The sequence below is a fragment of the Heteronotia binoei genome, chromosome 12, assembly GCF_032191835.1.
Source record: "Heteronotia binoei isolate CCM8104 ecotype False Entrance Well chromosome 12, APGP_CSIRO_Hbin_v1, whole genome shotgun sequence".
Lineage (NCBI taxonomy): Eukaryota > Metazoa > Chordata > Lepidosauria > Squamata > Gekkonidae > Heteronotia > Heteronotia binoei.
The window spans coordinates 81142064-81165250 of NC_083234.1; the positions used below are offsets into that span (position 1 = coordinate 81142064).

Consider the following 23187-nt stretch of genomic DNA (forward strand, 5'->3'; position numbering starts at 1 on the left):
AGGAGTCACCAGAATGCAGCGTGGCCTTTCCTGTGCTAGCCTGTTGACCACACTCGTCAGCAGTGGCAGAGGCGGGAACATGTAAAGGAACCGACCTCCCCAAGGAAGTAGGAGCCCGTCTCCCAGAGAGGCTGGATCCGCTCCCCCTCTGGTACAGAACAGAGGGCACTTCTTGTTCTCGGCTGTGGCGAAGACATCCAGCTGCGGGTACCCCCAAAGCTGGAACACAGGCTCTAGGAAACGCCACTGCAGCTCCCATTCGTGTGGAGAGGCCCCACCCCTGCTGAGAGAGTCCGCCTGTATGTTGAGGACCCCCGGTAGATGTGTCGCCTTTACAAAAATGCCGAACTGGAGACACTCCATCCAGAGATCCATCGCCAATGCACAGAGCCAACGAGACACTGTCCCCCCCGCCTGTTGATATAGCACAGGGCAGTGGTATTGTCCGTAAGCAACGCCACAGTCTTTTCCGCTACCAGCGGGCGGAAGGAGTGAAGGGCAAAGTGAACCGCCAGCAGTTCTAAATAATTTATATGACACCGAGACAGTCTCGGTGGCCACTGACCTCCCACACAGAAATCTTCCAGGTGGGCCCCCCACCCCCACAGGGAAGCATCGGTAGTGATAGTCACAGTAGGGGTCGGAAGATGGAAGGGAGCTCCCTGACAGATGTTGCTCTCCGACTCCCACCATTGCAGTGATTGAAGAGCTGCAGGCGGGATGGTGAACCTCTTTCGAGGTGAGTCTCTGAGAGGACGAAAATGGCGCAGGAACCATAGTTGAAGACCTCTCATTCGCAGTCTTGCAAAATGTAACACGCTTGTCGTCGCCGCCATCAACCCCAGCATCCACTGAAGCTGTTGGGCTGTGCCCCACTGCCGCCTTTGGAGAAGCTGCACCAGACTGATGTCTTTTGCCCTCTGCAAAGGCAAAAATGCCCGGTGTTGGTCTGTATCCAGCAGAGCCCGTATGAACTGCACTGTCCTTGATGGAGTAAGATGGGATTTCTCCAGATTGACCTGCAACCCCAGGGTGTCGAGAAGACGCAGAGTAATGACAATGTGCGTCGATAAAATCTCCCTCGACTTCGGCACAAGAAGCCAGTCGTCGATGTACGGGAAGACAACAACTCCCTGAAGACGAAGATGGGCAGCCACAACGCTCATCAGTTTCGTAAACACCCGAGGAGCAGTAGACAGGCCGAATGGAAGGGCTCTGAACTGGAAGTGCCGAGCACCCACTGCAAACCTTAAGAAACGCCTGAACGCCGGATGGATGCTGACATGGAAGTAGGCATCCTTGAGTTCCAGAGTCGCCATCCAGTCCCCTTGGTTGATGAGGGGCAGGATTGTTTGCAGCGTGGCCATTCTGAACTTCTGGTACAGAATAAATTTATTCAGATTCCGAAGATCCATGATAGGCCTCAAGCCCCCGTCCCTTTTGGGGACCAGGAAGTAGCAAGAGTAAAAACCTCCCGTCCTGGCTTCCAACGGAACTTCCTCTATGGCTTGTTTCTGTAGGAGGTTGCTCACCTCCGCCAGCAGAGGTGGGGAAGGGGGAGTGGTAACTAGAGCCGGTTTGGTGTAGTGGTTAAGTGTGCAGACTCTTATCTGGGAGAACCAGGTTTGATTCCCCACTCCTCCACTTGCACCTGCTAGCATGGCCTTGGGTCAGCCATAGCTCTGGCAGAGGTTGTCCTTGAAAGGGCAGCTGCTGTGAGAGCCCTCTCCAGCCCCACCCACCTCACAGGGTGACTGTTGTGGGGGAGGAAGGTAAAGGAGATTGTGAACCGCTCTGAGACTCTTCGGAGTGGAGGGCGGGATATAAATCCAATATCTTCATCTTCAATATCTTCTACCACGGACTGATTCGGGGTCTGAACAAACTCTATTTTGTAGCCCTCTTTTACGACGGACAGAGCTCACCTGTCTGTGGAGATCAACTCCCAGGCAGGCAGGAAACGGCATAGGCGGATGGATGTTACACCAGTGGGGGCGATAACGCGTGCTAGAGGAAAGTCAAAGCCCCTGCTTCTGGGGGCGAGCACCCTTGGACTTGCCCGTTGGTTGGGACCCGTAACGGCTCCTGTTGTTGCCTGAATAGGAGGGTCTCTCAGCTTGCGAGGGGCGAGGACGCCATTGCTGCTCAGGGGAAAATTTCTGGTAGGGCTTCTTGGCCCAAGGCTTATGCCATTGTTTCGACCTGGGAGTTTTAGAAGTGGCCTGCACGCCCAGGTTCCTCGAGGTTTTGACACTCTTGTCAAACTCCTGCAGCGCTGTGTCTGTTGTGGTGCTGAAGAGCCCATCACCCTCAAATGGCAAGTCCTCCACAAAGGTCTTAGTATCCTGGTGCAAAGAAGTCGATCTAAGCCAGGAGTGGCGCCGGATGCAGACAGCGGAAATGATGGCCTTAGCCGAAGCCTCCACCATGTGCTTTGCTGCAGCCAGTTGCTGCCTGGCTACAGCAAGGCCCTCTTTCTGTAACTTCTTGGCGGCAGCCTTTTTATCCTCACTCAAGGAAGAGAGAAGAGGGGAGAGTTGTTCCCACACGGAGTACTGGTATCTAGCCATGCAAGCTGCATAATTAGATACCTTCACTCCGAGTGCCCCTGCTGAATAGACCTTGCGGCCCATGCCATCGATCTTCTTCCCTACCTTATCTGGTGGAGAGGAATGGACTTTACGTGCCTTAGAGGAGGAGGAGACGACCACTGAGTTTGGCCTCGGGTGGGTAAAGAGGAACTCAGCTCCTGCCTCCTGGACCCTATATATGTGGTCCAACCGTTTGAAGGAGACTGGCGTGGATGATGGTCTCTTCCAGGGCTCCTTGACTGCCTGGAGGATCACCTTGGTGACTGGCAATGCAATAGCTGTGGATGTGTTCCTTTGCATTATATCGAACACATTATCGTCCACAATTGGTTCTGGCTGAGTCACAGGCAGGTTGAGAGTGGCTGCAATTCTCCTCACAAGGTCCCCGTATGACTTCAGATCCTCCAACGGCGAAATTGGAAGATCCTCAGCCGTCTGGGAGACCGGTGAGGGCTCCACATCCTGGGCTTCGCTGTCTGAGGCCAATGACGAGGATTCCTGGTGGGCAGAGTGCTCCGATAACATCGGCGTCGATTCCCTCGGGGGAGACCCGATCGGCGGCGATGGTCTTTGATGAGATTTGAGCAGGACCATATGCCTTTCCAGGGGCATCGATACCGATGCAGGCGCCTTTCGGGATCGGTGCGAGACCCGAGACATGCAGGAAAACTCCGACTCCCGTTCCCACTCCGGGAATTCTTCTGGGTACCACTGGTACGGCGGGTAATAAGAGTATGGAGGTTGCCACCTACGCTGTTCCCACGGTGGTATCGGGAAGCGGCAAGGTGCCGGGAGGGGTTCCACCTCTCGTCTCTCTCGGGACCTCATCGGTATAGGCTGGACTATCGGTGTCGAAACCTCTACCTCTGACGCCGACCCGCTCGCGCTGAGTCGACGCGATCCAGAAAAGGAAGATCGCTGAGTCAAATCGATCTCAGGCTCATGCTCTGAGGTCGACTGACGTGGCTGAGTCAGCGAGCTGTGGCGCGGGGAAGCCAGGATCTTCCTCGGTGGTGCTGAGGTCACCGGGGCCGAAGCGTCGACCGAAGGCGAAGGAGTGCGAGGTCGCTTCCACTTTTCCTTCGATTTTGCCTTCTTAGGAACTCGGGTCCCCGAGTCGTCTCGGTGCTTTTTAGCGGGCGTGTCCACCGAACCCTCACGGGAACGCTTTGTGGAGCCGCGCTCTTCCGGCAACTCGGTCAGAGTCGGAGCCGCATCGGCCGATGCGCGCTCCTGTGCCGGGGTGTCCGCCATCTTCGGTGTCGAAAAGGTCGCCGTCGATCCCTGCGGGCGAAGCGCCGATTCAGTCAACGCCGCCAACAGTCGGGCCGCTCGGTTTTTTCTCGTTTGTTTGGAGAAGCGAAGGTAGTGCGGGCAGGCCTCCACGCGATGCACTTCTCCCAAACACAGTAAACACAAGAAATGGCCGCAAAGTAATTTTTCTTTGCAGCCTTGACTGCCATCTCATAAGACCTCATAAACGTTCTATAGGATGTTCTCGTCGCTTTGTCACGAGTATGCTGCCACTGCCTCTCCAGTCGACTGAGCCCTTGTTTCAGCTGTCGTAGCTCCAAGGTACACCATGGAGCCAGCTTCACATGAGGGCATAGAGGTGCAATCTCGTTGATAGCCCTGGATAGCCGGTTTTGCCAGGCCTCAACCAGGTCATCAAGGGAATTGCCAGGGGGCCAGGGATCCCGCAGAGCCCTTTGAAACCGTTCCGGGTCCATCAGGCTCTGCGGGCGAGCCAAAATAGGCTCTCCGCCCATACAGGGTTGAGGTGGCGTCTCCATATGGGCCTTGAGGGCTAGGTGATCTGACCATGGTACCGCTTCTGTCGCGATATCATTCACCAAAATCCCGGATGCAAAGATCAGATCTAGTGTGTGCCCTGCCTGATGCGTAGGAGTCATAACAAATTGAGAGAGTCCTAGTGTTGCCATGGAAGACACCAGGCCCATCGCCTGACTGGAGGCAGCGTCATCGGCATGAACGTTGAAGTCACCCAGGACCATAAGCCCTGGGTACTCCAACGCCCAGCCCGCCACCGCCTCCATCAGGGATGGTAAGGCGCTGGCTGGTGCGTTAGGTGGATGGTACACCAGCCAGATCGCCAACCCCTCTCCGACATCCCACGCCAGACCAGCACACTCGATACCATCGATCGTTGGGGCCGGGAGAGCCCGGAAGGAGAAGAAGAAGAAGATATTGGATTTATATCCCGCCCTCCACTCCGAAGAGTCTCAGAGCGGCTCACAATCTCCTTTATCTCCCTCCCTCACAACAGACACCCTGTGAGGTGGGTGGGGCTGAGAGGGCTCTCACAGCAGCTGCCCTTTCAAGGACAACCTCTGCCAGAGCTATGGCTGACCCAAGGCCATTCCAGCAGGTGCAAATTGAGGAGTGGGGAATCAAACCCGGTTCTCCCAGATAAGAGTCCGCACACTTAACCACTACACCAAACTGGGAGGAGTAACCCTCCCGTATGAAAAGCGCCACCCCTCCCCCCCTGCCGATCCGCGATTGGTGAAAGACTGAGTAACCGGGGGGGGGGGGTGTCATCTAGGAGAGTGCAACTGTCTCCCCATCCCGCACCCAGGTCTCGGTCACACAAGCAAGGTCCACGTCCTGCCGAAGCAGGAACTCCCTAAGGATCGAGGTCTTATTATTTACGCACCTGGCGTTGCATAACACCAATGACGGAGACAGGCAATTCCTCTTGGCCCCACTACCTGTCACCGTTGGGATGGGAAGTAGACTGGAAGAGGGCCGAGCACTGTTTTGTCTCCATCTCCTTTCCTTATACTTCTGTCCCTTCCCACCGTCATACCTTCCCCTCCCCAGGAGCACTGGAATCCCCTGGCCGAGCATCCACGTCTCTGCCCGGTATGATCTTATTAGTGCCAAGGCGGTCTCGCCTTCCCAATCAGGTTCTCCCAACTCACAGCTTAGATTCCCGCCCTGATACTGCCTGTCATAGCCCTGAACGTATTAGAAAAGACTATGTGGCTCTGGGTCAGAAAGTGAAGGAGCTGGCACACAGTTTATATTCTTGTCAGTTTTTCCTGTTGAAGGCAGTGGCTTAGGACAAGAAAGAAGAATACTTCAAATAAACAACCAGCTATGTCGATGGTGTCGTCAGGAAAGATTCAGATTTCTGGATCAAGGCTTATGCTTTCAAGATGGTCTTCTATCGGGAGATGGTTTGCACCTTATAAAGGTAGGGAAAAGAGTGTTTGGTAACAGCCTTGATAACCCAATAAGGAGGGCTTTAAACTAAATTGTATGGGGGAGAGAGACAATAATTAAAAGCCTCGTATGATGTTTGAAATTGGGGATAAGAACACTAAAGATTTGCAGAGAGTGGTGCATACACTAGGTAATGTTAACTTGCAGGTATGTACGGAAACTAAACCATAAAACATGTATTCTGATGTCTCTACACTAATGCACAGAGTATGGGAAACAAACAGGAGGAACTAGAAGTCCTAATACAGGAAGGAGACTACGACATAATAGGCCTTACTGAAACGTGGTGGGATGACACTCCCAACTGGAATATTAGGATTCAGGAGTACAACGTATTTAATAGGGAGGAGGTGTAGCAGCATATGTGAAGGAAGTATATACTTGTGAGGAAATATGTGAATTTGAGCATAGCAGCTCAGTTGAGAGTCTCTGGGTAAAAATAAAATGAGTAAGAAATCACAGTGATATTATTGTGGGGGTCTGCTATAGACCACCAAGCCAGGCAGAGGACTTGAATGAGATACTGCTACAACAGATTGCAAAGTTCTCCAAGAGAATGGATACAGTGAGCATGGGAGATTTCAATTACCTGGACATCTGCTGGAAGTCCAACTCTGCTAAAAATGAAAGGTCTAATACATTCCTGACTTGTCTTGCTGACAACTTCCTTTTTCAGAAAGTGAAGAAGGAAACAAAGGGATCTGCTATCCTGGATTTGAATCTCACCAACAAGGAAGAATTGATAGAAGAAGTGGAAATAGTGGGCACCCTGGGAAGCAGTGACCATGGGATTTTAGAATTTACAATCTTGGGGAAGGGAAAAGCTATATGTGGTCAGACTTATAGGTTGGACTTCAGAAACGCAAACTTTAATAAACTTAGAACTATGCTGGGTAAAATTCCATGGTCAGAAATACTTAGGAAGAAAGGGGTTAAAGAGGGGTGGGAGTTTCTTAAAAGCAAAATACTGAAAGTGCAATCATAGATGATTCCTTTGAGAAGAAAAAATGGAAAAAGCCTAAAGAAGCCACGTTGGCTCCATAAACAGCTTTCTAAAGACTTGAGCAAAAAAAGGAGACTCCTTTAGGAACTGGAAGGCGGGCCTTATAACCAAGGATGACTATAAACAATTCACCAATGCTTGTCGAGAAAAAGTTAGGAAAGCTAAAAGCTCAGTATGAGCTTAGGCTGGCCAAAGATGCTTAAAAACAACAAAAAAGAGTTATTTTATTATGTTCAGAGAAAGAAAAAGAGCAAGGACATGGTAGGCCCATTGTGAGGGCAGGAAAGTGAAATTGTAACAGGTAATGAAGAGAGAGCAGAACTGCTCAATCCCTACTTTTCCTTCTAACAGATGTCTGGGTAATTGAAATCTCTCGTGATCACTGTATCCCTTCTCTTGGAGATCTACTTTGGTGTTGTGGTTGAGTGCGCAGACTTTTATTTGGGAGAACCGGGTTTGATTCCCCACTCCTCCACTTGCACCTGCTGGATGGCCTTGGGTCAGCCACAGCTTTCATAGGAGTTGTCCTTGAAAGGGCAGCTGCTGTAAGAGCTCTCTCCACCTACCTCACAGGGTGTCTGTTATGGGAGGGGGGGGGGAGGTAAAGGAGATTGTGACTGCTCTGAGACTGAGATTCAGAGTATAGGGTGGGATATAAATCCAATATCATCATCATCTTCTCAGTCTTCTCTTCTGAGGGAAATAGTGCTCAACATGGCAAAACCAGAATATATAATGAGAGTATGACGTTCCAACTTAGGATCAGCATAGGGGTAGTACATAACACCTAGTTTTTTTAAATGAAACTAAGTCCTCAGGGCCAGATGAATTGCATCCAAGGGTTCTAAAAGAGCTTGTGGATGTAATTTCTGAGCCTTTGACTATTATTTTTGGGAATTCTTGGAGAACAGGAGAGGTGCCGGAAGGAGAACAGGAGAGGCGGGCGAATGCTGCCCCCATCTTCAAGAAGGGAAAAAAAGGCGATCCAGGTAACTACCGACCCATCAGCTTGACGTCTATAGCTGGAAAAGTTTCAGAACAAATCATCAGTCGGTCCTGGAACATTTAGAAAGGATAGCTGTGATTACTAAGAGCCAGCATGGGTTTCTCAAGAACAAGTCATGTCAGACTAACCTGATCTCTTTTTCTGAGAAAGTGACTACCTTGCTGGATCAGGGGAATGCTTTGCTTGATTTCAGTAAGGCTTTTGATAAGGTTCCATATACTATCCTTGCTGACAAGATGGTAAATTTGGTTTGGATCCTGTTATCGTTAGGTGGATCTGTAATTGGTTGACAGATCGCACGCAAAGAGTGCATGTGAATGGTTCCTCATCCTCTTGAAGAAGAGTAACAAGTGGAGTGCCTCAAGGATCTCTCCTGAGACCTGTTTTGATCATCATCTTTATAAATGATTAGGATGAAGAAATAGAGGGAATGCTTATTAAATTTGCAGATGATACTAAATTGGGAGGGGTTGGAAATACAGTAGAAGACAGAAACAGGATACAGGATCGCCTTGACAGGCTGGAAAATTGGACTAAAACCAATAAAATGAATTTTAACAGGGATAAATGTAAAGTTCTGCATTTAGGTACGAAAAATCCAATGCATGGTTATAGGATGGGGGAGACTTGTCTTAGCAGTAGTATGTGCAAAAAGGATCTAGGGGTCTTAGTGGATCATACGCTTAACATGAGTCAACACTGTGATGCGACGGCAAGAAAGGCAAATGCAATTTTGGGCTGTATCAACAGAAGTATAGTGCCCAGATCACGTGAAATGATGGTATTGTTTTACTCTGCTCTGGTAGGACCTCACCTGGAGTATTGTGTTCAGTTCAGGGCACCAAATTTTAAGAAGGATATAGACAAGCTGGAACTGGTCCAGAGGAGGGCAATGAACATGGTGAGGGATCTGGAGACCAAATGCTATGAAGAAAGGCTGAAGGAATTGGGCATGTTTAGCTTGGAGAGGAGGCGGCTGAGAAGTGATATGATCACCATCTTCAAGTACCTGAAGGGCTGTCATATAGAGGATGGTGTGGAATTGTTTTCTGTGGCCCCAGAAGGTAGGACCAGAACCAATGGGTTGAAATTAAATCAAAAGAGTTTCCTGCTCAACATTAGGAAGAACTTCCTGACCTTTTAGAGCGATTCCTCAGTGGAAGAGGCTTCCTCGGGAGGTGGTGGGCTCTCCTTCCTTGGAGGTTTTTAAACAGAGGCTAGATGGCCATCTAAGAGCAGTGAAAATCCTGTGAAGTTAAGGGGAGGTGTTTGTGAGTTTCCTACATTGTGACTCTGGAGGTCCCTTCCAACTCTATGATTCCATGAATATCACTTTTTTTTCTTTTTATAGAACAGATACAAAGTTCTAGAAGAGACAGAAAATGGTGGTGTTAAGAAGTTTGATTCACACAAAATGGATTCTGCTTCAGAAAGTTTGGTCAGGCCATTTGTGACCTGCCTGCTCATTTTTTCTCTTGTCTTGCACACAGTAACCTTGTCCAGAAGCAGTAAGGCCAGCTGCGCCGTGCCTTCTCAAGTTGCTTAGCTGCCCTGAATATTTCATTCAACTAGCCATGTGGGAGTGGTGCATTAGTTGGCCGCAGACGATTCTTCTCCCTTCTCACATGGGCAGAAGCTATAATGATCATTCATTGGCTAACACATTTGACCACAGAACCTTGCTTGGATCCCTGATTGGTATGAAGGTCTAGCAGCACTTGGGACTCTTACCAATAAATGCAGCATCTAAAATTCTATTCTTTAGCCTGGAAGGTGCCTACACGCTGACGTAGCCTCTTAGCTCATTTGGGCCATTTTGGGACTTTGCTGCATGAAGTCAAAACAGCACTGGCTTGCTGAACTATGGCAAGGAGTTGTCATGGAACCTGCAACTGGAAGGGTAACAGCTTGCATTTGCAAACCATTGTCTTTTGAAGTAGTTTCTATTTCTATTTCTTATTCTCTCCTCACTGAACTGTTTTTAAAGTATCCTTAATATACAAATATATTTTAAAATTCATAACTCTGGTTATTTGTCTTCACAGCTTGCAATATCTTCTAGTGCCTTAGACTGGCAAAACTACCTACCCCTGAACTTTAACTCTTGAATTACTGCTGTGAGTCAACCTTCCCAGTAAGGTCTGGAGTTGGTCCTTTGGCTCCTGACTGGAGGGAAGAGAAGGAAGCTGGTGGCAGCTCTGAAGCTGAGGTGCACACAGGTGAATCCCAACTGTTTGGAATTTGTTAACCTGCCTGCATGAACCCAAAAGTTACTTGGCTGGGTGACCTTTCTGACAGGTGGTCATAGGAGATTTCAATTACCCGGATAGCTGCTGGACTCTGCTAAAAATGAAAAGTCAAATAAATTCCTGACTTCTCTTGCTAAAAAATTCCATTTCCCAGAAAGTGGAGAGGGAAACCAGGGGATTTGCTACCTTGGACTTGATTCTCACCAACAGGGAAGAACTGGTTGACGAGGTGAAAGTAGTGGGCACCCTGGGCAGTAGTGACCAGGAAATTACAGTCCTGGAGAAGGGAAAAGCTATACATCGTTAGACATATATGTTGGACTTCAGAAAAACAATTTTTGACAAACTTAAAGTTATGCTAGGTAGAATCCCATGGTCAGAAATACTTAAGGAGAAGGGAGTTGAAGAGGGGTGGGAGTTTCTCAAAAGCAAAATGTTGAAGGCACGATCACAAAAGATTCCTATGAGAAAGAAAAATGGAAGGAGCCTAAAGGAGCCAAGGTGGATCCATAAACAGATCTCTAAAGACTTGAGAAATAAGAGAGATACATTTAGGAAATGGAAGGAGGGCCTTAGACCTAAGGATGAATATAAACAAATCACCAATATTTGTATCGAGAGGGATAGGAAAGCTAAAGCACAGTATGACCTTCAACTAGCAAGAGATGCTAAACACAACAAAAAGGGGTTCTAATGCATGAAGTAAGAAAAAGAGCGAGGACATGGTAGACTTATTGTGGGAACAGGAAAGTGAAATTGTAACATGTGTTGAAGAAAGGGCTCAATTCCTACTTTTCCTCAGTCTTCTCTTGTCATGGAAACAGCTCTCAACATGGAAAAACATAACATATGATGAGAGAAGGGAGTTGCAATCTAGGATCAGCATAGGGGTAGTACATAAACACCTAGTTTCTTTACATGAAACCAAGTCCTCAGGGCCAGATGAACTGCACCCAAGGGTACTAAAAGAAGTTGTGTGAGCTTCTGGCCATTATTTTTGATAATTCTTGGAGAACAGGAGAGGTGCCGGAAGATTGGAGGCGGGCGAATGTTGTCCCCATCTTCAAGAAGGGAAAAAAGGAGGATCCGGGTAACTACAGACCTGTCAGCTTGACGTCTATACCAGGAAAAGTTTACCTTGATTTCAGTAAGGTTTTCATAAGGTTCCACATCGTATTCTTGTTGACAAGTTGGTAAGATGTGGTTTATATCCTGTTTCTGTTAGATGGATCTGTAACTGGTTGACAGATCACACCCAAAGAGTGCTTGTGAATGGTTCCTCATCCTCTTGGAGAGGAGCCATAAGTGGAATGTTTTAAGAATCTGCCCTAAGATCTGTTTTGTTCAACATCTTCAAATGATCTGGATGAAGGAATAGAAGGAATGCTTATTAAATTTGCAGATGGTGTTAAATTGAGAGGGCTAGCAAATACAGTAGAAGACAGAGTCAAGATACAGGATGATCTTGACAGGCTAGAAAACTGGGCTAAAACAAACAAAATGAATTTTAACAGGAATATGTGTTAAGTTGTGCATTTAGGTAGCAAAAATCCAATGAATCATTATATGATGGGGGAGGCTTATCTTGCTAGTAGTATGTGCAAAAAGGATCTAGGGGTCTTAGTGGACCATACACTGAACATGAGTCAACAGTGTGATGTGGTGGCTAAAAAGTCCAATGCGATTTTGGGCTGTACCAACAGAAGTATAGTGTCCTACATCAAGTGAAGTGAAGGTTCTGGTTAGACCTCACTTAAAGTGTTGTTTTCGGGGCACCTCAATTTAAGGAGGATATAGACAAGCTGTAATGGGTCCAGTGATGGATCTGGAGACCAAGTCCTATGAGGAAAGGCTGAAGGAGCTGGGCATGTTTAGCCTGGAGAGGAGGCAGCTGAGAGGTGATATGATCACCATCTTCAAATACTTGAAGGGCTGTTATATAGAGGATGGGATAAAATTGTTTTCTGTGGCCTAGAACCAATGGTTTAAAATTAAATCAAACACATTTTCAGCTAAACATTAGGAAGGACTTCCTGGCAGAGCAGTTCCTCAGTGGAACACGCTTCCTGGAGATGCGGTGGGCTCTCCTTCCATGGAAGTTTTTAAACAGAGGCTAGATGGCCATCTGATGGCAATGCTGATTCATTGAACTTTGGCAGATTATGAGGAGGGCAGGAGGGGTTGCATCAGTGCTGAGTTCTTGTGGCCCTTTCTTACATGCCCACGGAAATACTGTTTGCCAAAAATTGTCAGGCAGCAATTTTTCTCCAGGCCAGTTTCCAGGGATCCTGGATTTGTTTTGGTTTTTTGCCATCTTCTGGGTATGGGGAAAGACTTAATGGGGTGCGTGGGGGGAGAGGTCTTTGTGAATTCCCAGCATTGTGCAGGGGGTTGGATTAGATGACCCTGGAAGTCCCTTTGAGTGCCATGATTCTATCCTTCTAAAGAGGCTTTGGTGGTTCCACCCTAACTAGGAAGTGCTGCTCAGCCCCGGGGTATTTGGGCTGTCTGGTACCACCAGGAGCTGTCCTAGCATCCAAGTAGTTTATAATAAAATTGCTGAGAAAGATCACCTAGAAATCTGGGATGAGGCAACGCTAATGTGCAGATGATCCAGAGCTCTGTTTCTCCTTAACTGAAAAGCAGGTGGGGGGGTCTGTGGGAATCCTGAGCAGGGCCTTGCTGGAGGGAAGGGGACGAATGAGGGCCAAGGAACTGATGCTCAGGCCTGACAAGACTGCAGGGCTGCTGGCCAATGGAGAAGCTGTGGGAGGACTGCAGAGTCACCTTGTCTTTGACGGGACTGCACTTCTTCTAAAGCAGGCATGTCAAACATGCAGTTCGGGGGCCAAATCAAGCTCCTGGAGGGCTGTGATCAGGCCCCTGAGCAATAGGCTGTCATCTGCTTCCTTCTCCCTATATCTTACTTCCTTCTGCATCACAGCTTGCTTTGCAAGGTTTGCTCAATTGCACAGGAGCCACAGAGCAAAACCTCTATTTTCTCCATGGGCTGAGGCTCCTCCCTTGGGGAGGAAGGGGGGAGGAATAGCTTGCTTTGCCAGGCTCTCCCATTTGCACAGCAGGGCTACTGAGCCAAGCCCCTCTTCCTTCTATTGGCTGAGAATCCCTCCTCCGCAGTCCCCTGGGGAAGGAAGGAAAGAGCAGAGCTTCCTTTGTCCAGTTCCCTGGATCCAATGGGAGAAATACAAAAAAAGCATCTTTATGACCAATGAATTCTAATGTTTTAAGTTTTTAAATATATATATTTGTGTTTGTCTGTGTTCTGTATAAAATTTATATCTCTGCTACCTAATCTTAAATAGGTACACCCAAGGCCCGACCCAACAAGGTCTCATTTATCCATCCCTCATAACAAATGAGTTTGACACCCCTGTTCTAAAGGGACAGATTTGTAGCTGGGGAATATGGCTGGATGCTGGCCCACAGCACCTTTTGTCAGCCCCCGTCATTCCTTGAAAAATGGTCCCTGTTCTTGTCACATCCAGATCCATCCCTGATTTTAGAGCACTGGCCTGTGCCTCTAAGCCCCTGAAACGAGGGGGAAGGCGAAGAGAAGTGGCTGAAAGAGGCATTGCATAATTAAAAGAAGAAGCTGGACTGCAATGCTTTTAAAGCCTTTATATATCTGTTATAAAGCTGTATGCCTTTATTGTACATCATCCAGAGCCTGGCACAAGTTGGAATAGGGCAATTAGCAAATCAATCAATAAAAATAATATTTATAAATGCATAGAAGCTGAGCTCAATTTTAAATGACTGGGGGGGTTGGAATTAAAATATATTTCCTCAAATATTTAGGCCACATGCCAGCAGGCTATACTATCTCCTGTCGGCACAGATAAGATGCAGACATTGCAGCCTGGCACTATTTCCAGAGCTGGCCAGTTCTTTTGTCACACAGACCTTTTCCCAGGCCCTGGCACCAGATTGCTGTAAAATGCTGCCGTCTGGGCACCTGGGCTCAGGTTCCTCCACACAAAATGGAAGGGCAGATGAGTGTGTGCAGAAAGCCGGGAAAAGTTTACTTCCCTGACTAGCAGAAAGAGTTCCACATGTCTGCTGCCCTCCCCTTCCCACTTAGCAGTTCCACCAGTGTCTAGACTGAGACATGCACTTTTGAGGGTCACAGCTGAGGCCCCTGTCAGTTCCCTATAAGAAAGAGGGAACTGAAACAGAAACCACGTCTCTCCAACTTGCAGCTCCCGGCTGTATCCGGACTCTGCAACTTTCTGTCCCTCGGAAGAAAGGGGAAGCTGGTAGGCATCCCCTTGCTCTTCTGTGTCTGTTTCCGCCCCTTGGAGGGAAAGGCAGGGCTCTTTCTCCAAAGCCACACCCATGACAATGCCCCCCTCCCTCCCCCATTTGCCATCAAAGAGATCACCAAACAACATCCAAGGATAAAGCCCCAGGAGGAGGAGGAGGAAATAAAAAGAACAGGGAGATTTTCAGTGAAGGGCACAAGATGGAAAAGAAAAAGAAAAAAAACCTACAGGGCCAGAATCATCTGAAATTGCTGGGAGGGCCAGAGAGAGAAGCACAAGTGTATGTTGAGGACACACCCATCTGTCAAGAGACAACAGCCACTTTCCCATGTGCTGCAGGAAGATGCAGCTATGGCTTTATGTGACCTTTGCAACAGGCAAGAGTTTAGCACTTATTAATCCTTCTTCTCCCTCCGCATAAAATGTATCAAAGTTTGCTTTATTAGATCTTTCTGGCGGCTTGGAAAGAGGATTTATGGCCCTCTTGCAAATGCAATCAACAGGTCATTTTTTTTTTACCTTGGAAAGAACAGTAACAAAATCCTTGAAAGTCTTCAGCGCAGCTCCCTCAAGAGTTCTGTGAGTGGCAAGTTCTACCCTGAGCAGGTAATGCAGCCCTGACTCAAGGTCAGCCATATACAGCTTAGATCTGGGGGGAGGGGGAAAGAAAAGGGTTGTTGGTGCAGGTCAGACAGACAAGACTTCTGAACAGTAAGAACCAAACACACTCTAAACCATGGAATGGATCCCGCCTCTCTGCAGCCGGAGGAGCCAATGAAGTTGGAAGGAGGCTGCAAATATGAGCCAAAAGGAGGAGCAGGAGATGGCTACTGCAATGTTCAGTGGAGGGGAATGATCCACAGCAGCCTCTTTCCTCACGGCCTCCTCTGCCCCAAGGCTACTGCGCCCCATCGGGGAGACTGAGCAGCCTTTCCCTGACACTGCAGACCACCCCTCCCACCCCAGGCTTTGAATTCAAGACTCCGCCCACTGTGGACCGTCCCTCCCTCCCCAGGCTTTGAAATCAAGACTCCGCCCACTGCGGACTGCCCCTCCCACCCCAGGCTTTGAAATCAAGACTCCGCCCACTGTGGACCGTCCCTCTCACCCCAGGCTTTGAAATCAAGACTCCGCCCACTGTGGACCGTCCCTCCCACCCCAGGCTTTGAAATCAAGACTCCGCCCACTGCAGACTGCCCCTCCCACCCCAGGCTTTGAAATCCAAGACTCCGCCCACTGTGGACCGTCCCTCCCACCCCAGGCTTTGAAATCAAGACTCCGCCCACTGTGGACCGTCCCTCTCACCCCAGGCTTTGAAATCAAGACTCCGCCCACTGTGGACCGTCCCTCCCTCCCCAGGCTTTGAAATCAAGACTCCGCCCACTGCAGACTGCCCCTCCCACCCCAGGCTTTGAAATCCAAGACTCCGCCCACTGTGGACCGTCCCTCCCACCCCAGGATTTGAAATCAAGACTCCGCCCACTGTGGACCGTCCCTCCCACCCCAGGCTTTGAAATCAAGACTCCGCCCACTGTGGACCGCCCCTCCCACCCGGGGCTTTTAGATCAAGACTCCGCCCAGGTCTGCTTTTTCTCTGTGCTCAGCTCAACCCTGAGCAGTTTTTGCCTTTTTCCCACTGAGTATCATGTAGCAGAAAGTACTTCTAGCATCCAGACAACTGCAAACCCAGTTAGGGGCTGCAGTGCTGCTCTCCTGACCTCAGGGAATTGATTCCACAGCCCTATAGCTAGACCCTGGCCCAGAATGGTGAGCAAGCAACTGCTCTCATTCATCATCAAATGTGAAAGAGCTCCTGGCTTCTACGGGGGTAGACCTTGCAGCTGGCATCTGGAAGCCTGGGCTTCCAACAGAAAACAAGGGCCCTTGCAAAACGGAAGGGCACAGACCCCACCCCCCACCTGCTGGTGCTGGCTCCTCCCTCTACTGTTGGCCTTGGGGGTGCGGCAAAGATAGCGGCCCAGAAACCCCAGAATTTGACAGATATCCCCAGAACAGAATCCCCAAACAGTAACTACTCTTCTGAGAACCTGGGCTGATGAAAGCCTGAAACAAAATTCATACGAAAAGAGCGCTCCCACATGCAGAATGTCCCCTTCTCCTGGGTGGCAAAGTACTGCCCAGTGCAGGTGAGTGGCTGCTTCACCCCAGCTGCTCTGGAGTCCCCAGGCAGGGAGAGCTTCTGACCACAGCAATAGCCTGGACAGGTGCAGGTGGCAGCAGGAGCATCTTCCTGCTCTCCAGTGCTCGCTGCTGCTCGGCTTCTGGGCTCAGGCGGTTGCCTGTGAAGTCCTCCTCAGCTTCAAGCCCCTGGGGGAGCCCACCTGTCCCCCAGCTAGAAAAAGCACATCAGCGTCCCACACACAGACATCCCCTTCGGGGTTTGGTTTTTTAACTATACCACAAACTGCTTGTTTAACCATTTAAAGAACTCAAAAAGAAAACTTGCAAAGCTGAGCCTGAGGCCTCCCCATAAGCACTCAGCGGACCAAGGCCTGAGTCCAGTCAGGCACCTTTAAGACCAATGAGGCTTTATGCTGGGCAGAAGCTTCCAGGCACCCAGAAGCTCCTCCCCAGAATCCAGCTGTGTGACTCTCCCCCATGCCTGGCTGGACTTGGGCTCTGCTTGGCTGTCCTCCTGAAGCCCCCCATGAGTTGTGAGCCCGGAGCTCGACTGGCTTACTTGTCATGCTCTCGCCACTCCGGAAGGGCTGCCTGTCCTTCTTTGCTTTGCCTGACTGGAGCTGGGAGCTGCGAAGGATGTTTTCTTCTAACACCAGGCAGTGACTTTAAACAGGAAGAAAAGAAAGACCGGAGAGGCTTCAAACTGTGTGCGGAAGGACAGCACAAAGGTTAAGAATAACCTCCAGATAAAGATTCTGAGAGGAATAACAGCATCTACAGAAATCAGGCACTTCACTTTGCTAGACAGTGCTAATTTTCCTTCATCACTTAGTAATATAATGTACATTTTTCTTTCAGGCGTAGAAAATTGCTACAAGCAAGCGAAGTAAGCCATGAGAAGCCAACTCACCGGGCAAAGTAAAATGCATCCCTCTTGATAATGTGACGTATTTCGTCTCCCGCTCAGCAATCACAGGAGCCAAGAACAGTTACTAGCAGTTATGGGAACAATCTGCACTTGTTTTCTAAGAAAACAGGCTGTTCACCTGCAACTGCCATTCTTCAAGTGGTGATTTATGCATTCACAACTGATGCACCCACACACAGCCATGACTCAAAAATGTCTAGAGTTTTTATTTCGTTAGTTATTATTTTAGGTGTGAAGAACTCTGTCCCTCAGATATGAAAACTGTGCGTGGTGAAGGAAACAGCTCTGAGCACTAACCTTTCCAATGCTGCAACTGCTTTGGCTCTGGTGGAAGCCTGAGCTGCAGGGGCTGTTCTGCAGAGCTTGGGAAGAGTTAAGGCGGCGGCTAAAGATATGGCAACAGCTCTGAGGGAAGGAGATCTGGAGTGTTTCAGGAAACGTCAGTGACCCAGCAAAAGGCCCTCATGGCCCTTTCTTTGGACCTGAGGGGCAGAAGTATAAAGCCTTGTTCTGCCTGTGAAATCGACACAGAATGACAGCTCTGTGGGCCTTTCTGTGTTGCTAAGGCTAATGGACCCTGTGGGTGGGCATTTGCAGAACCCGGGGTAACCACCACGGATGCGGTCAGTATGCACAGAGAAGAATGCTGCCGTCCATGCAATCCTTAGGGGACAGGAAAGCAGGCATGCGACTGGTACCCCAGCCATCCAAAGAGCTTGAAGGCATTGCTCAGGAAGTGATCCACAGCATCTGCCCTGTTGGTCACTCCTGGTGTGCCCCAAAGACAGCAGCTGGACTGCAGGTGCCGCTGGAGGGCCAACAGTGGCTGAGGTCATCACGAGCCACAGGGCAGACCTGAGGCATCTCCTCCTTTGCAGGGAGGGGCCAGCTGTATGTTGAAGCAGCATGTGGTAGTTAGGCTCTCCACAGCCACCTGTCCCATTCCCCTGCAGCCTGGGAAGAAAGGCATAGAAGGAGAGGACGTTTGGGATTGGGTGGGAAACCTGGCCGCACCTTGCCCACTGCAAGGAGGCTCCAGCTTGGAGTCTCCATGGGGCAAGATGGCTGGGGAGGCAATGTCCAGTAGGTCAGATCAGCTGCCCAGGACACGCCCCCCTCCCCCAGCACAGGCTTATTCAAGGCAGCAGGTCCCAGGATGGCCAGCTCCCGGTGGCCTCCCTCTCTGTGGCCGGTGTGAACACAAGCCCACTCCCCCCCCCCCCCGAGTAAGGCGTTCGTTCGCCTGAGAAGTCCAAGCAATGGCCATGCAGATTGTCCTGACTGCTGCTCCCAGGGAGCTGAGCATCACCTGCAAGGAGGCGAAGAACGAAGCCTGGAGAGAACCTTTTGGCCCTGAGGAAAGGTGGTGCACCTAAGGGCTGTGTGAGCCTGTTTAAATTTCCACAGCCCCAGGCTGAGGAGGCAGTGGGGGGGTGGGTGGAAAGAGAGGGAGGGAGAAATGCTGACACTGCAGAGAGGGAGCAACACAAGAAAAGAGGGGCCCAGGTGAAACAGAACCCTTCCCATTCCACTCCTGAGGTCAAGGGAAGAAGTGGCTCCAAGCCTGCAACTGGGGAACAGGAAGAGGTTCTGGCCACGGGGGCCATGAGTCTGGTCTGTGGTTCTGCTTGAGCAAGCGGAAATGAAAACTTGGATTTCCAATAAGGGTTGCAGTCCTTTCAGTGCATCAGATTCTCTGTGGAGGTACACACTGAATCTCCCCCCCTGAGCTCCCAGAGTAGAGATCTCTTTTTGTCTGCTTGCTTTTTGTAGTCCTCCTTTGTCTCTTTAACTGGGTCCCCCTGTGCAGCTCACTTGGGCCACCAGTCTGCACAATCTCCTGCCTGGTGGTCCAGGGAATGCTTTCCCCTCCAACCCCTGCACTATTTGAAAAGAGGAGGCCCCCACCACGCAATGGATGCTATTGTGATAGCAACAGTCTGCAATGGCAGCAAGTCCACCCAGTCGTTCTGTTGCACCTTTGGAACTGTTCTAATATTTGATCAGCCCTTTCCGACTGCCTATCTGTTTTGCATTGCTGGACACTTTAAGCATGATTTTCTCTAACCAATGAAGACTCAGTTATGGTTTGCCATACCAAAAAAATAGAACACTGTCAAGCCACAATATAGCCCAGGTTACTGTATGCTTATTTAGAACGCATATCCTATCTGACTACTCCCTTAAGCCAGATGACTGAACCCCCCCTTCCCTCTCTGTCCTCAGCAGATGAACCCACAAAGTTAGGAGAAGAACACAACTGGTGACAGCAAAGTCTCTTTCCAGAACCTTTATTTTTAAAATGACAGACTAAATACTTGATAACATATAATTTAAATTGTTAAAACTATTTTTAATATTTGTTAAAGTTTCTTTTTATCTGACCAGTTTGGTTCATTTAAGCTTTATCAAAGACAAAGTTTTACTATCTGTTAAGCTTCCAGCTATTTAAATAAGGCTCTCACTTAATGAATGAACTATGATGTAAGCTGTTTTAACTTGTAATGGCCAATGGCTATGCAATGCACTTTACTACTATTACACATAACTATGGAGCCCAGTGGACTATGCACCTCTGTCATGTGTTTGCTCCACATATACAAAATATTATTTGGGAAAAGAAAAAATTGTAGAATAAAAGCTGTTCTGCCCCAAAGTCCCCGAAGAGCCTAAATCTTGTCCACATTAATACTCACATGCTAGCTAATCCATGGGATCCATTCGGATAGATGAGATAAGTTGAAGGGACAGAGGTAATGCCAAGTTGGTCAAGAACAGTGGTGTCTGAATTCAACATTCGCTTTACAATGATGTTTTCATACTGAATCAGATCTAGAATCACCTGGGTTACAAAGAACAACAATAAGGACACACATCTTTATGAATTTTGTTGAAAGTTTAGTAACGCTGAAGACAGACCAATTTCAAACATGCCTTTCAAACATAAAAATTAAAACACAAAGAGTGTTTGTAACTGAGTGAACATTATACCTAAACTAAGAATGTATCCATATTGTGGATTTCCTTTTTCTACTACTGAGTCTAACACCACAGGTTTCACAAATTGTGAGTCACAAGAAAACACATTTTCTCCAACCAGTCTTCTTCTGACAAATTCTTCTAGATTCATGCAAAGAAACACCTAACTGCTCTCACTATATCATGCACAATCACCTGCTGGTTATTTGGAATGGAAACCTTGTAGCCAAGGAAAAGTAGTTCAGGTTCACAACTTCCTTTACACTGAATACCACAAGATACACCACCCTCACCATCAATAAAAAATCCCTTTCTTATTATTTACAGTCTTAGAGAAGGGAAAAGCTATACGTTGTCAGACTTTTAGTCGGACTTCAGAAAGGCAAACTTTGATAAACTTAGAACTATGCTGGGTAAAATCCCATGGTCAGAAATACTTAGAAAGAAGAGAGGGGTGGGAGTTTCTTAAAAGCGAAACACCGAAAGCAAAATCGCAGACAATTCCTATGAGAAGAAAAAAATGGAAAAAGCCTAAAGAAGTTGAGTTGGCTCCATAAACAGCTCTCTAAAGACTTGAAAAATAAAAAAGACTCCTTTAAGAATTGGAAGGAGGGCCTTATAATCAAAGATGAATATAAACAAATCACCAGTGCTTGTAGAGAAAAAGTTAGGAAAGCTAAAGCTCAGTATGAGCTTAGGCTGGCCAAAGATGCTAAAAACAACAAAAAAGGGTTCTTTTCTTATGTTCAGAGTTAAGAAAAAGAGCAAAGACATGGTAGGACCACTGCGAAGTCAGGAAAGTGAAATTGTAACGGGTAATGAGGAGAGGGTGGAACTGCTCAGTTCCTATTTTTCCTCAGTCTCCTCTTCTGAGGGAAACGGTGCTCAACATGGCAAAAACAGAACATATAAGGAGGGTATGAAGTTCCAACCTAGGATCAGCATAGGGTAGTACATAAACATGAAACAAAGTCCTCAGAGCCAGATGAATTGCATCCAAGGGTTCTAAAAGAGCTTGCGGATATAATTTTTGAGCCTCTGGCTATTATTTTTGAGAATTCTTGGAGAACAGGAGAGGTGCCAGAAGATTGGAGGCAGGCGAATGTTGTCCCCATCTTCAAGAAAGGGAAAAAAGACGATCCGGGTAACGACTGGGTACGGTAGCTTGACGTCTACTGGAAAAGTTTTAGAAAAGATCATCAAACAGTTGGTCCTGGAACATTTAGAAAGAATGGATGTGATTACTAAGAGCCAGCATGGGTTTCTCAAGAACAAGTCATGTCAGACTAACCTTATCTCTTTTTTTTGAGAACCTGACTACCTTGCTGGATCAGGGGAATGCTGTAGACATCGTTTATCTTGATTTCAGTAAGGCTTTTTTTTTAATACTTTAAATTTTTATTAATTTTCCGACCATAACCAACAACTTTTAAACACAATAAACAACAAAACAAATATAATAAATACATATACTATACATAAGGCACTATTGTCATTAATACTAAGTAGAGCACTCCTACAGTCTTCTATCAATTCATAGTTTTGCATATACCACCCATACTTCAAATATACTATCTTTCATTGTATAATATTGCATTTAGGGAAAAGGTCTTCAATAGTACGAGAAACTAATATATTTTTTTTGAATATGTTTTTCTAATTCTTCTTCTGAATTTATATAGTTGAAAAAGGGGAACCATTTTTCAATACAATTATTGTTCTTCCTTTGTATGTCAATTACCCTAATTTGTATGGCTAATTTATCTAAAGCTGCTACTTCCCATACTTTGGACATCCATTGTTGTTTGTTAGGGGACACATCTCGCTTCCAATATTGGGCTATCAGAAGTTTAGCTGCCATCAATAGTAGAGTTGCGAGTTCTTTTTTCAATGGAGAGAGTTTTGTATTTGGCCAGTAATTCAAAAGAATTGATTCTGGAGTAAAAGGAATATTACCCTCCAGTAACGCTTTTGATAAGGTTCCACTAACTATCCTTGTTGACAAGTTGGTAAAATGTGGTTTGGATCCTGTTACCGTTAGGTGGATCTGCAACTGGTTGACAGATTGCACCCAAAGAGTGCTTGTGAATGGTTCCTCATCCTCTTGGAGAGGAGTGAAAAGTGAAGTGCCTCAAGGATCTGTCCTGGGACCTGTTTTGTTCAACATCTTTATCAATGATTTGGATGAAGGAATAGAGGGAATGCTTATTAAATCTGCAGATGGTACTAAAGTGGGATGGGTTGCAAATACAATAGAAGACAGAAACAGGATCCAGGATGACCCTGACAGGCTAGAAAACTGGGCTAAAACCAATAAAATGAATTTTATCAGGGATAAATGTAAAGTTCTGCATTTCGACAGGAAAAATCCCATGCATAGTAATAGGATGGAGGAGACTTGTCTTAGCAGTAGTATGTGCGAAAAGGATCTAGGGGTCTTAGTGGATCATATGCTGAACATGAGTCAAGTGTGATGTGGTGGCTAAAAAGGCAAATCAATTTTGGGCTGTATCAACAGAAGTACAGTGTCCAGATCACGTGAAGTGATGGTATCGCTTTACTCTGCTCTGGTACGGCCTCACCTGGAGTATTGCGTTCAGTTCAGGGCACCACATTTTAAGAAGGATATAGACAAGCTGGAATGGGTCCAGAGGAGAGCGATGAAGATGGCGAGGGGTCTGGAGACCAAGTCCTATGAGGAAAGGTTGAAGGAGCTGGGGATGTTTAGCATGAAGAGGAGGCGGCTGAGAGGTGATA

General features: G+C 47.8%; 1 protein-coding gene across 1 annotated transcript in view; it reads right to left on the reverse strand.

The window, feature by feature from the left end:
* The window catches only part of QSOX2 (quiescin sulfhydryl oxidase 2), an 82077-nt gene that overhangs the window by 32887 nt on the left and 26003 nt on the right, over window positions 1-23187 (reverse strand). Inside the window, exons 6-8 of the mRNA XM_060250653.1 lie at window positions 20148-20293; window positions 17083-17226; window positions 14901-15030 (exon numbers count right to left, since the gene is read on the reverse strand). Coding sequence (XP_060106636.1) covers window positions 14901-15030; window positions 17083-17226; window positions 20148-20293 — 420 coding nt within the window. The remainder of the gene's footprint in view (window positions 1-14900; window positions 15031-17082; window positions 17227-20147; window positions 20294-23187) is intronic.